The 15,129-nt window shown below is 36.5% G+C and overlaps 1 protein-coding gene across 6 annotated transcripts in view; it reads left to right on the forward strand.

Annotated features, from left to right (window-relative positions):
* Positions 1-3,209: 3,209 nt before the first annotated feature.
* Positions 3,210-15,129, forward strand: part of Anks1b (ankyrin repeat and sterile alpha motif domain containing 1B) — a 1,114,759-nt gene continuing 1,102,839 nt past the window's right edge. For all 6 annotated transcript variants that reach the window (XM_027947591.2, XM_027947674.2, XM_027947839.2 and 3 more), the window contains exon 1: positions 3,210-3,343. In XM_027947591.2, the coding sequence (XP_027803392.1) occupies positions 3,210-3,343 (134 nt within the window). The remainder of the gene's footprint in view (positions 3,344-15,129) is intronic.

The raw sequence follows: 15,129 nt of genomic DNA on the forward strand, positions 1-15,129 counted from the left end.
TCACATTACAAGACATCATCTTTTCCTTTTCCTTACTACAAACAGATCTTGGTATATAGTTCTGAAATCGATTTGGATTCATGTTCCTTAAATGACTTTTATCTTTCTAAATGTCTTATTTATTTATTTATTTTGCAAATACTTCCATGCTTGCTTTATCTTTGCCTTACTTCTCATTTCTAGTGAGAAGAAAAAAAATAGTCGTTTCTTTTATTAATCAACCCCCCTTGAGTTACTTGTAATATAATATATATATATGAGCAACAATTCTCAATTTGTGAAAACATACTGAGAATTATTTTTGTGTACATCAGAATTTAAAATAAGTGATAAAAATACAACTAAAATAAGGAATTAAGTTTCTGCAAAAATTATATCTACCTTAAGCCCTATTGTCAGAATTCAATGAGACAAAGTGAAGAATCTAGATGTTACACACTTACATATTACACAAATATTACATATTTCTTTATAGGCACAGAATATTGGGACTGGCAATACCAGTGGAGATCAGATATAAAACTTAATTTATCTTTTGTGCCGAATGATATCTAGATTGTCTAATTAGTTCCCAAGATTTTCTGACTCTTTCTGCCATTCACAGATTAAAAACATCTTGAGTAAATATGGACATTTTAAAAATCTGGATATTTGTTGATCCTCTTCGGATTTTTGGAAGAATGCTTTCACTTTTAATTTGCTTGTTAGTTCCCATGCAGCCAAAACCTTTGTTCTTTTCATAAAGAAGCTAAAAGGTAACTAAAAACAGCAACAAAAAAAGTGTAGAGTTCAAAAATTGCCTTTGAGCATCATACGTCAGTAGAGTGCCTAGAATCCTTTGAGTAAATCATTACTAAGGTTCTCTCCTCAGAGGTTGCATGATTTTGATAATGATGACTCAGGAGCCTCCAATCACTAATTCATCCATGATTAAATGTTGCTTGTGGAAAATGTTGGTGATTTTTTCCCCCTTTTCTTTGCTCAATTGAATACCAACAGTATATTCCAGGAAAGTTATGTTCTGCTTAGGTGGCAACATTAGGAAAGGCGAAGAAGGATTTCCCTATGCCTTGTTCAAAATGAATCTGATGGATCCTTACGACTTGTTTATTTAACTGTTTTGCTAGTCCTATTATGCCAGGGATCATATATCACCTTATCATCAAAACAGATTCTAAAACAAGAAACCAAAGTAAAACCACACACTAGCTCAAAAATTTACATCCTTCAGAAAGCTTCCAATGAGTTGTCATGATTTAACTAATATTTCTGATCATTCAAATGAAATCTCAGAACACTAAATTCCATAAAAAATTTTAAATAATTTTTGTTATTTATCTTTTAATATCTTTTGAGTTTGCCTGTTAGTTACTTAAGATCTTGACCTATAGCAGGCAGACCTGGATTTGAGTCTTGGCTGTTTTACTTTCCAACTGCATGATCTTGGGTTCATCTGTTTCATTTAAGGGATAAAATGAAAAAAAAAAATCCCATCTCTTGGGATTTTTGTGAAGGTTGAGATAAAAATATGGAAAGCACATAGCACAGTGTCTTGTATGTAGTAGCTGCTTTTCAAATGTTTGCAGTAATTATTATCTGCCTATTTTACTTTTCCATTGGGGCAGGAAGGTGTATTGGGAAGAGTGGGGGGTGAATGATTCTGGAGTGAGTCAGTTCTGGGGTTCAGTTCTGAATTAGCCAGTTACTCTGTGTGGCTTCTTAAGAATTTCAATTAACTCTTTGAGCCACTACTTCTTTATTTCTAAAATGAATATACAGTAATTATATGCAGATCACCGGGTTGGTGGAAGCAAAGTGCCTATTATGCTCCCTTCCTATCAACTGATTATCAACAAGTTCACATTTATGAAGTCTATTCCAAGGACAATGGGCAGCAAAGGTGTCACAAGAAGTTTCAAAAGAAAATAAACGCGTTCTCCACCACTGGCAGGGAGAGCAACTAATGAAATCAAGCCAACCACGCACAGTGAATTGCTGATGACACATGCTAATTAAAGTGGCTCTCTCATCCATGCCCATTTATATTTTTCCCACTGTGGATGTGGAGGAATTTTCAATGAGAGCCTCTTTTCTGGTATTTTTACAAGTCAGCAGATCTCCAAAGCCCAACTAAAATATAAGGTGATGAACGACCCCAGAAAAACTGGAACAGTCACAACTGCTCAGTGGCCAGTGCCACAGAAACTAGGATAAAACAACCTCTTCCTTCTAAACAAGGGCAGATATCTGGGACTCCCAGGGAGAAGTGAGGCGGGAGGGCGAAATGCGGGTCAGAAGCGGTTGCTGAAGGGCCCCTTCCCAGCACCAAAGCGGCCTATCACCGTCTTGGTCCGGGGCCCTGGGGCCAAGGAGGCGTCGCGGCCACCAGGAGGACGCCAGTCTTCACAGAGTTAAACCTCTCCCAAGGAGACTGGAGGAGGAGGCTCCCCGCCCACCAAGGGGGAGCGAGCCTCCCGCCGGCGCCCCGCCCCCGCCCCCGCCCCCTCGGGCCGCGCCGCGGGCCGCACCTGCCCGCGCGCACACGCCCCCCGCACGCAGGCCTGGGAGGCGCCGCCGCCGCCCTCGGCACGCGCCCGCCGCGGCTCGACCGCACCGCCCTGCCTCGGCGCGGGCCAGGGCCACGCGAGCCGCCGCCGCGGCGCTCCGCTCCTCCCCGCTGCGGGCCGCGGACGCCGCTGCCGCGTAACGGCCGAGGCGGCCGGCGCGGAAGCTGAGGAGAACCCGGGCCCGGCGTGAGGGCTCGCGGGCCGCCGCGGTCATTCGCTGTGCTCCGCTTCCAGCGAGGACAGTCTCCTCCTGCTGCTCCGACCGCCTCAGCCCTCATCTTCCTCCTCAGTCCTACCACCCCCTCCAGCTCCTCAAAAGCACCCCCGACCCCCTAGCCCTTCACGCCCCACCCGCGGGAACCAGGCCTTGGAAATTCGGGGGAGTGGCTGGCTGTAGGGGCGCGTCGCGGCTCCCAGCTCCGCCTGCCCCTCTTCCAGGACATGGTCTGGTCCCCATTGTAAAAGCTGCGCCCCGAAGAGGAGAGCGTTGTGTTCTCGGCGTGGGCTGCAGGGATATCTCCGGGCTGAAGCGCTTGCATTATTTTAGGGTGGGGCGGGAGAGCCCTGGATTTCGGGGAGTGGGGGTGGGCGGGGAGGAGGACCCGAGGAGGGAAAGGACTCTGGGGGAGTCGGTGAGGGACTATGGGGAAGGACCAGGAGCTGCTGGAAGCTGCTCGCACTGGAAATGTGGCTCTGGTGGAGAAACTCCTGTCTGGCAGGAAAGGAGGGATCCTGGGCGGTGGATCCGGACCCCTGCCCCTGTCTAATCTGCTAAGGTAAGGACGGGCACCAGCTCTGGGGATGGCACCCCTCGTTATGCATTGTGATGGATACATCCTCCTCCTCACGGTTTTTGCACCTGGTGGCTGCCAGCGTTTCATTCTTAAATTAGGTAGGAAAACAGACTGTGTGTATGGAGAGGAGGCATGAGACTCCCAGATTGATGCCTTAGATTCTTTGAGTAATTTTAAAATAGCCTTCCATCAATGCGTCAGCCAGCTACTTTTTTTTCTGAGCTGTGTTGCAGAACTTGTGTATGTATCAGTGTGGTTTGAAGAAAATCGGATTTCCATCACTGTTTTTTTTTTTTTTTTTTTAAATATATTTGCAGCTTCAAGCTAGCCCCCCTCCTTTTTTTTTTTTTTTTTGGTCTATTTAAATGAAACTGACAGAGAAGCTATTGCGTGCATGCAATTATCCTCCCAAAGCCACAGCCTCGGTTTGCTGCTACCTTCTCTTGCAGAAGGCATTTGCTGTGCTCTGGGGTTATGACCCCCACAAAATGAAGAAAGTGAACCTGAGGAGATGTCGTCAACTCTGGAAGTGTGTAAAACTTGATGAGGCAGATTATGCAGCCCCAGCAATACTTTTAATCACCTCCACATAAACTTGATTATTATCTCAGGATGCAAGATGCTTGGTCTGGATTGGGATAGTATGTGTAAAATATACTAGAGGCCTTTTAATGTGAAGGTGTTGTAGGTGAGACGAATCTTGCTTGGAGAATCTTTTTAAGACGACATTTAAAAAAATGTCAAGGTCTTTATTCAGCAGGCAGTACCTTAGAGATAGCAAAGTTGATTTGCATATTTGAGAAACTATTAAAAGTTGAATTGATGGACAAATGAACTCAGCTGGGAGGGAGGACTCCTGAATAGCATAAAATTCAAGGAAAGTTATTTTATTTCTCAAATCATGGCTATTCAGTTTGTCCTGCGTATTTTTGGAGACATCAGTTATCATATCTTCACCTCACAACATCTCTTAAGCAATCCAACTAAACTTGTAAAATTTTTAAAAATCCCAAGTGATTTTCTTGGTTTTAAAAAACTTCCTTTTTACTCTTGACAGGGCTTCATACAAACTTTTGAGTGATGACATTGTGTTCTTTGCATGGGTTCTTGTAGGTTGTAGCGGTCAGTGCAATTAATTACGATACTGCTAATAGTGAAAATGAAAAGTTCATATTACAGTGAATTAAATTTAGTTGGAAAATAGTTTGATGAGAGTTTTAAAAGCCCCGTATGTTATCATATGTACTCATTGACAGTGACATTTTATTGGAATGACAGTTACCTCAGAATAATGAATATACCATATATTTTTCAATAAGTCTTAGAAATGATGACTTGTGTGTAAGCTCTTTTTAAATAAATTTTCGCTTTCAAAAAACAAGTAGCCCATGTATGCATATTTCCGACTACAGTTCTCATAACTGCCTTTAGTCACTGGTAATTTATTGAAAAAGTTTATCTAGTTACAATTTTAAGTTATAAGTGATGTAAATCTCAGGGGTTACATTAGTTATAAAAATCATTATGGCTAGACCTGAATGCTGAAAGAAGTTTCTCAAAACAGTTTCTTTGAAAACAACTAAAGAATTCTTGGAGAACAGTGAGAACTTCGGTTAATTTCATCCAGGCAAATGGTATTTTAAAAAGACTGTGACAGAATTCAAAGGCAGATATCTTTCAAACACTCCTTTCCCAGTTGGGTCATTTTTTAAAAAAAGAATAGATGTCAAAGTTTAGGAGTAAAATACCAACTATTAAATGATGGTAAACAGCAAATAAAGTGCCAAAATTGTGAATAACAGTATACATCTCAAATAGTAGGTTTTCTCTTTTGCTTGTTTTGTCAGAGGTAGCAGCAGTAGCTTTATAACAGGAATGCACATGGAAAACAAACTAAAAGAAAAGTTCATTGAGTAATTTGAATGAAGTTGTAAAATTAGAAACTAATAACATTTAAATTTGCATTTATCTGTTTCACCCTGAATAAACAACTAAAATAGCATCTTCAAAGAAAATCAGGATTGAAATTGTAATTCTTTGGGTGATCCTTTGAATAAAATAAAATTTCTAACAAGACACTTTTTACTTAGCTATCACTTATTTTATGATTATTGTCATTAGAAATATATAGGATATTGGACTGGGGTTGTGGTAAAGTGCTTGCTTAGCACGCGGGAGGCATTAGCAGCACCACATAAAAATAAAATATTAAAAAAAAGATATCTAATGTTTTGAACAACCAACAATAAAAATTAAAAAAAGAAATATTAATGAGAAATTAAAAAAAAGATATCAATAGAATAATGGAAAATGTGACTCCCCCCTCCTCAACTAGCCTAATGACACTTAGAAATATTTTAATATTTTGAAATGAATTGTGGAATAGGTTTGGCACTTTTTTCTGCCTGCTTTATTACTTGTGTAGTAGTAGTGTCAGACCCTATGCTAAATAATTCCATGTATCATCTTATTCATTTCTTATGTCAACCATAAGAAATTGATTCTAATTTTATAGATGGAGGACTAAAGAGATAGGAAGATTAATAACTTGCCCAAGATCATTTAATTAGTAATGCCAAGGATTTGAAATTTAGTGATTCACATTTGCTTTACCATATATATATATATATATATATATATATATATATGTATTTTTTTTTAGTTGCTGATAGATCTTTATTTTTTTAATATGTGGTGCTGAGAATCGAACCTAGTGCCTCACACATACTAGGCATGTGCGGCTACCACTGACCCCCAGCCCCTTTAACAGATCTTAAATCTTATTCAGGATTTATTTTTATTCACAAAAATTTAAGGTAGATGGACAATTTAGATAGTCCAATCTGAAGATTTTTTTTGCTACTAATAATTAAATTTAAAAATCATCAATTCTTTTCTAATTAAGAAAATGTTGACTGCCCTATAAGGGTTTACCAGCTGAGAAATTTGCTGAAGATGCTTTCAATTACTTATTATGTACTAACTGAGCGGTAACTGTATGACGGATAGTCAGGTATGCTTGGGTGACCCCGTCATTTTCAGCAAAAGTAACAATGCTTTTAAGTAAACATAAAAACCTCTCTAATCCTCACTATCCTTTTCTACAGTGGAGATAATAATAGTACCTGTCACATAGGGTTATTGTAAGGATTAAATGTGGTATAAAGTAATAAATGAAAAATGTTAAGCACATAGGTGTTCATCATTAGTGTTATTCTCAAGTACCTTTAAAGCACATGAGACTATTTTTTCCTCTACTTTTTTTTATTGGTACATTATAGTTGTATATAATGGTGGCGTTTATTGTTTGATTCTATTTCCTAAAGCCTGAATTACTAAAGATTTGCTTTATATTAGACTGGAAGTAAATTTCCAAGTCAATTTTTCATTGGAATCATAGAATCTTCAAATAGAAATGGCCCTTTAATCCAACTTCTCACTCAGTGCAGAAATTTCCTGTATAACATCACACTCTGATTAGTTATTCTAACCCTGTTAAATCTCCCAGTGACTAGATCTATTCCATTTCTTTCCCATAGCTCTCATTATTTAAAAAATTCATTTACTTTCCTGTAGCTTCCAGTAGTCGGCACTTGTATTGGGTCAATATGAAGTAGTCTAATTCATTTGTCAGGACAGTTCTTTGGGTGCCTGTATTTAGTTGATTTGTGGAAGAATTCTCATTTTCCTTGCCTGTTGTGTGACAGTATATCCTAGGTGTTAAGACCTTAAATATTCATATTTTCCACTACTCTTGGCCTTCTTTGCATATTCTTTTTTTAAAAAATTGTTTTTAGTTGTTAATAGACCTTTATTATTTATTTATTTATATGTGATGCTGAGAATCGAATTCAGTGCCTTACATGTGCTAGGCAAGTGCTGTACCACTGAGCTACAACCCCAGCCCCTTCTTTGCATATTCTTAAATTTGGGAATTACCTTCTTAAAATATAGTGGCAGGAAATGAACAATATTCCCTGGATGCCATTTGACCAGTATAGAAAATAGTAGGGCTGGACATACTGTTGAATTTAAAAAAAAGAAAAAAGGATTAAGAGCATTCATAGTATAATATTATTTTTTAAAAAAATATATTTTTAGTTGTAGTTGGATACAATACCTTTATTTTATTTATTTATATGTGGTGCTGAGGATCGAACCCAGGGTGTTGCATGTGCTGGGCAAGCCCCCACCACTGAGCCACAACCTCAGCCTAGTATGATCCTATTTTCATAAGAAAAAAAAAATGTATGTGAACATTTATGATGTGTGTAAAGTAGTCTGGGTTGATAAAACACCAGAATGGAGATAATATTCATCTTTGGTGGGATTGTGGGTAATCTTTAATTTCTTTTTCTTATCTGCATTTCAGATGTTCTACAATGAATATGTATTATGCAGTTAAAATGGCAGCTATTATAACATGATACAATGAAATTATTACCTCCTTAATGATTTAAGACCTACCTACAAGTCAAGATTTTCTAAGCCATGAAATGGTGTGGGTTTACACTGAGCATGTAGTCAATTAAAACTTCCAGGTATTTTTTTTTCCCCCTCAATGACCTGCGAAGACATATTCTCTCTCCTGGTGTTTGTAAAAGTATTGGTTGAACTTAAATTATTCGTATTACATTTCATCTTATTTGTTTTAGCCTGTTTTATAATATATTTAAATCTTTAAACTAATAAGTCTATCAGCATATTAACTTGTCTCCTCTGCATCATCTGTAGATTTAATGTTTTCTATAAGTGGTATACAACACACCATAATATATCCCCAATGAATCTCTCTTCATCTTAGTTTAAATTTAAAAGTATCAATCTTTATGCGTAGTATTTCTCCCTACATTTGAGCCACTTAATAGAACTATCAGCTACTTCTCTGATTATACTTGTGAGAATATAGTCAGGTAGTTTGTTCATTGCCTTTCTTAAATTCATGCCATGTTCTGTTTATGGCAATACTTTGATCTATTGCTTTAATAGTATAAGTTCCACCAAAATCAGGATGTTTATTATAACTTGTTTTTGGTAGTGAGCCATTGATAATTCCTAGCTTTTATGAATATTCTTTTTAGCTTCTTGCATCTCATTCTTCTGGGTCTAGATCTTTAACACACATTTAAAGCAGCTAAGTGTCTCTTATGATCTCTCTGTTTGGAGTTTTTAATAATCTCCTTATTTGTTTATCCTTTGTAGTTTGAAAATAATTCTCAATAGGGAAGACAAAAGCCAAATAAAAGTTGGGAAGAATCAGATTGTTGGCACTGTTAGATATAAGAGAATATTCTTCTGTGGTCTAAAACCATCCACAATTTATACTGTTGGAGCTTAAGGTTATGTTATGAACTATCATACCTCCCTGTTTTTCAAACTTAGTTGAAATAGACTTTAGCATTTTTCCTGGGAAAGTATTTATTTCTCTTTTGTGTTTTTTTTTCAGTTATATCCCTTACCACTCTGATGCTTAAAGAAATATGAGCTCATCAGAACTCATCTGGATACTTACTTAGATTGAGTTGCCTCCCTGTTTTTTATCCTCTAGATTATATACAAAATTTCATTTTGTTTACCTTGTATCTTTTATGAGGCAGCTGCAAAATTATTATCCCCCCCCCCCCACTGAATTACATTGCCAGCCCTTTTTATTTTAAGACAGGGTCTCACTAAATTGCTGAGGCTGTCCTTGAACTTGTGATCCTCCTGCCTCCACCTTCCCAGTCACTATCTTATAGGTGTGTGGCACTGCTCTTTGTCATAGCTACCTTTTAGTCTAAGCAAAAATAATTCTCATTTAAATAGTACATTTTTTAACTGACTGTAGTATTAAGAATTATTTGTATTTTAATAAAGCAATAAAAGTTTGTTAATACCTTATAGTTACTTGCTTTTTTTAATGCTCCAGAGTTGAATAATACATAATGTATATTTAGTAAATTCTTGTTTAACATAAAGGATCCAGTTCTTAAGATACACGAGTGAAATAGTTAGATCAATAAGAAGAGTGTGTGTGGGGACACCAAAGGCAGATAGACCAGAGAGCTTATACATGTTTCAGATTTAGGATTCCACTCGTGAAGTTTTTGGTGCTGAGTACAAGGAGCTAAGAAGCAACCAGGAAGCATAGTAATGTTCATAATTTGGCCAGTTGTGGTTATTGGTACTCTAACATAAGAAATTTACTTTTAGGGAAGCTGCATTGGTTAAACAGAATAAGTCACAAATAGAGCAGTCAAGCCTCATGAAAATGTTATGTCTATAAAAATAGTCAAGTTGCAAGTGGGTTATCTATTTTAGATAGTAATGATGTTTGAAGCGGTGATTGCACTATTATGTTCAGGGAGCTGTGTCTGCCAGAGTGAACAGTGCCAGCTGCATCATGGGAAATAAGGAGCCAGGAGAGGGAATTTTGGTGTTGACCTCTTTCTCTACTAAGCAGGATTTTCAAACTCCCTCTTCAATACCCTGAGAGCGATGGATGTCGCAGCAAATTAGGACAGCTAGGCAGTGACTAGTACTCATCCTGTTCATTTTTATATTGCACAGTTGTTAATGTGTGTGTCTCAGTGATTTCTTATCATGGATGGAATGGTGGAGCAAGTCCTCTCTGACATTAAGGCAGAAGTGTACAATATTCAGCAGTGTTGTTGTTGCCTTTAGCAGTTTAACCTCACAGGTGACAGTAAACAATTTGATTACTTCCATTGTATATTGAATAATTTATTATGTATTTGAGGTAATTTTGGAAAACTTTCTCCAAAAACCTATTATAGAACATTCTTTCTGGGTATTTAACTAGAAATGGAAGCTGACTGTAATGTAAATCAAGGGTTAGAAAAAAAACTAATTTAAACCTATGGAACCTGAAGATATTTCACATTTAATATATTTTAGTGTGTCTTTGGTTTCTGGTTTGAACATATTGCAGAATGGTATTAGTTAATTAAAATACTGTGAGTTTTGATTACTCATGTTGATAAGAGAATATTTTATATTTGAAAAAGCAAGAATTTATACAGAATACTCATCTGTTTTCTAGTTCTTTCTTGTGTGTGTGTGATGACAATGTCTGGTAAACCTTATAGGAGGCCAGAGACATGATGCCAGTTGAAAACCCAATGAATTTTAAATCTGAGTGAGGCTTGAAATTGGTTTTTGAGGGTGGATCAAAAAGTATGGTCTACCCAAATCTTCACCATGTTGGCTTAGGATCTGACTTTCTTAACAAGACTCCTAAAGCACAAGAAGTAAAATCAAGAATCAGTAAATGAGATGAATTCAACTAAAAAGCTTTTTAGCAAAGGAAACAATCAGTAATGTGAAGGGAGAGCCTATGGAATGGGAGAAAATCTTTATGCACTTCAGAACACTAATCTCTAGGATATATAAAGAACTCAAAGCACATAAACCAAAAAACAAAACAAAACCCAATCAATAAATGGGCTAACGAACCAAACACTTCACAGAAGAAGAAATACAGTCGATTAACTAATATATGAAAACGTGTTTAACATCTATGCCAATTAGAGAAATGCAAATCAGAACTACACTAAGATTTCATCTCACTCCAGTCAGAGTGCCAATTATCAAGAATACAAATAAAAATGATGGTGAGGATGTGGGGGAAAAAGGTACACTCATACATTGCTAGTGGGATTGCAAATTGATGCAACCAATATGGAAAGTGGTATGAAGATTCCTCAGAAAACTTGGAATGGAAACACCATTTGGCCCAGCTATCCAACTCCTCCGGTTATACAAAGGACTTAAAATCAGTGTCCTACAGTGACACAACCACATCAATGTTTATAGTAGCTCAGATCACAATAGTTAAATTATGGAACCAACCTAGGTGCCCTTTGATAGATAAGATAAAGAAAATGTGATATATATACACAATGGAATATTATTCAGACTTAAAAGAAGAACAAAATGATGGCATTTGCTGGTAAATGGATGGAGCTGGAGAATGGAGAATATTATGCTAAGTGAAATAAGTCAATCCCAAAAAACCAAAGGCCAAATGTTTTCTCTGATATTTGGATGCTAATTCACAATAAAGCAGGTGGGGCTAGGGAATAACAGAGTAACTTTGGATTAGACAGGAGTGAAGGGAGGAGGGAGGTTATGGGAATAGGAAGGAAAGTAGAATGAATCAGACATTATTACCCTATGTGCATATATGACTACATGACTGGTGTGATTCTACATCATGTATAACTAGAAGAATGATAAGTTATACTCCATTTATGTATGATGCGCAAAGTGCATTCTACTGTCATATATAACTAATTAGAACAAATTAAAAAAAAGATGGTCAAAAGATAAATTTTTATTTTTTCAGTTTCTTTTATAGTGTCCAGAGAGTGTTGACTTCTGAATCTGTTACTTATTGATAGTGCTTGCTTATTAAATGTCATGTCTTCATGGATCTAACTTTAATATAGAACTTTGATTCATTTGTGCTATAGAGTTATTTAGATAGAATCCAAATTGTGTTGTGAGAGTAACTTTATTTAACATAGTTAATTACTTCTAGTTAAGTGATATGAAAGAGTCTTCTTAGATTGGTTACCATTTTTTTTTTATCAATGTGGGTCAAGTCTTGTCTGATGGTTGTGGGCCTAGATAATCAACCTCATTTCCTGTTACCTGCTTGATGTTTTTGTTCCCATACTGCATTTCCTCTAACTTTCCCATCCAAATCACTTTTTCTAGAAAAAAGTCTTTTCTAATTACTACATATTCACTTTGGCTGTAGTTTTGGAGACAGCTCTTTCCTAAAGGAAGCAAAATTTGTTAGAGCTGGAAGGGATTGTATAGTGAGAAGTATATCAAGAAAAGCCTTGAAAGTTGAGAGGTCTACAGAGTTAGATTTCAACATCTCTAGTTTCATGTTTACCTCAACATTTATTTCCCCCCAACCTGATGGAACCAGGCCTCTTTCCTGTCTTTACTCCAAAAACTACTTATGGCAGATGTCAGTTAATTCATAGGGAAGTGCAACTGCTAAAGCTTTTAGGAAGATGTATTTTTAATATTTTAACTTAAAGAGGTAATAAAATCTTATGCCAAACAAAATAGTACATTTATGAAGCTTGGTAGTAGAGCATTCTAATGGAGTTGCTTTTATCTGGTTTACAAGAGGGAGTGAGCATTTATCCTTCCTTTTATAAGGCTGTAGAGGAAAGGATTGATAGGGACATAGCACTGATAATATTGATAATTGAGAGGCTTTTTAAAATGCTACTTATTTAATTCCTATAACTTTTTAAAATTTTTTTAAGAGAGAGAGAGAGAAAGAGAGAGAGAGAGAGAGAGAGAGAGAGAGAGAGAGAGAATGAGAATCTTTTTTGTAGATGGACACAACACAATGCCTTTCTTTTTATGTGATGGTGATATCGAACCCGGGTCCCGCCCGTGCTAGGCGAGTGCTCTACTGCTGAGCCACAATCCCAGCCCAAATTCCTATAGCTTTTTATCAGATCTATATGTACTCATTTTATATATCAACATATGCTTATTTCCAGAAGTTATTCCTTAGATTTGTTATATTTATTATATAATCACAAGTGACAAGCTATGAAATAACATTATGTAAGAGCTTTCATCCCAGATGTTTGAGATTTGAATTATTTTAAACATTTCTTTTTATTAAAAAAATTCATGTTGCAAGTTGACTTTAGTATCTAGGTTATGAACTAACTTTTCAACTTTTTGGTTCTGGGATTGAACCCAAGGGTACTTTACGCTGAGCTACCTTCTCATTTCTTTTTATTTTTTTATTACGAGACAGGGTTTTGCTTTGTTGCGGAGGCTGGCCTTGAACTTGCAATCCTGTTGCCTCAGCTTCCTGGTATTACATGTGTGTGTTGCCATACAAAATAAATTTATTTTACTATACCGAGAAGACATATGAAGTTCTAACCCCTGGATCCCATTTAGCATTCTTCTGCATTAATTTTAGTTTTCTTTCTGCTTAAATTATTCTTAGCTACTTGAGGTTCTTGTTTGATACCTCTAGTTACTAATCTGCATTTGAAATGGCTTATGTATCATACAGATATGCTAAATATAGTATTAAGTGTTTTGAATATACTAAAAAACTAGTATATTTACTTACAGAATTATCTCTGCTTTGTGTAGACTTTTACTGCTAGTGTGGAGACACTGGAGTGAGTGGGAGTGTGTTTGGGCGAGCAAGAGGAATTATGCAGGGATGTTCTTTGGCTTAGTAAGCTCCAGTAGTGAGTAGCCTAGCACAGCGTTGTTTTCTATTGGTTTGCTTTGGTTAATCATCAGAGTGGTCTGTCATTCTGGAGACTGATAGAAACTGACTGTGAAGACATCATCAAGGGTGTGGGAAAGCAAAGATTACAGTGATTAACTATTTCTTAACCCCCCCCCCCGCCATTTGTGTGTGTGTGTGTGTATTTTTTTTTTCCTGCAGCATACCAGGGTATACTTAGAGGAAACTTATCAGCCAACCAAATACATCCAACTAATCAACAAATCAATCAGAATTTTATAGGAAACTGACAACAATGACAATGGGACAGTTATATAAACAAAGAGTTAAAATACAGTGTAATATATACTGCAGTGGAAGTATCACACAAAGTTATAGGAGCACTAGGGCACCTCTAATTCTACCTGGTAGGAGTACTTAGGGGAAACTTTAGAGAACTTTTAGGATGAGTAGGTGTTTGTTAGGCTGACAAGTATGAGAGAAGAATATTTTAGGCAGAAGGATCAGTATATACAATAATAATGTATAGAAATATAGAATATGATTTGGAGTATTTGCTGGTGTATGTGCGTCCCAAATACGCTAACTTCTTTATATCCAATCTTCACAATAATCCTCAAGGTCTTTATTACCAAGACCATTTTTAAATGGGGTTAAAGATCAGAAAAATTGAATAACTTGCCCAAGTTATGGAGCCAGTAAATAATATATTCAAGATTTAAATTTAGGTATTTCTGATCCCAGGTATCTTTTTTTATGTGCTATTTTACTGCCTGGTTACACAAGGATCAGTGTATATCCTGGATTAAGGTATGAAAATACCAATACATTTTCAGTATATAATTAAATTACTTTTTCTACAAAATTTTTTTGATTTTTTAAATAATAAATTAAATACCTTCATTTTATTTATTTATTTTATGTGGTGCTGAGGATTGCTCCCATTACTCTGCACTTGCTAGGCAAGCGCCCTTCTGCTGTCACATAATTTTATAGTGACATATTTCAGTTGCAAACTAGTTCTCATTTTTGTTTATGCTTATCATATAGTTTTCTTAGTAAGGGCACTATTTTACTTTAAGCTTGTTTATGATAGCACATGAACAGTAAAATGAATTGAGTTAAAAAAATAAGTTAGGTAAAGATGCTTCAAAATACTTCATTATGAGTTCTTTTCATTTTAAAACAGATTGTTTTACCAAAAATTTCTTGGGTGCTTGATGTTGTCTAACATCGGTTGTCTTCAGAGGTGGGTTCATCCCAAGTGCGTGGGTTTATTTCTCACCTCTTCTTTCTTACACAAAAAAGGAAAAGACAGTCTTCATTTTATGATCCATATCTTTCAAGCCAATAAATCTGAATCCATAGTTAACTCATTTTTAAGCTCATGATTAACTTGGGGGTTTGTCAACTCTAGCATTAAGCTCTGTAGAAAATCCAGGGAACCAGGTCCCTCTATCTTTGCTATACCTTTCTCTCTCTTGTAGTTCTGATGTATTCTTTGGCTTCTTTAACC

This window comes from Marmota flaviventris, chromosome 3 (genome assembly GCF_047511675.1).
Source record: "Marmota flaviventris isolate mMarFla1 chromosome 3, mMarFla1.hap1, whole genome shotgun sequence".
In the NCBI taxonomy this organism is placed as follows: domain Eukaryota; kingdom Metazoa; phylum Chordata; class Mammalia; order Rodentia; family Sciuridae; genus Marmota; species Marmota flaviventris.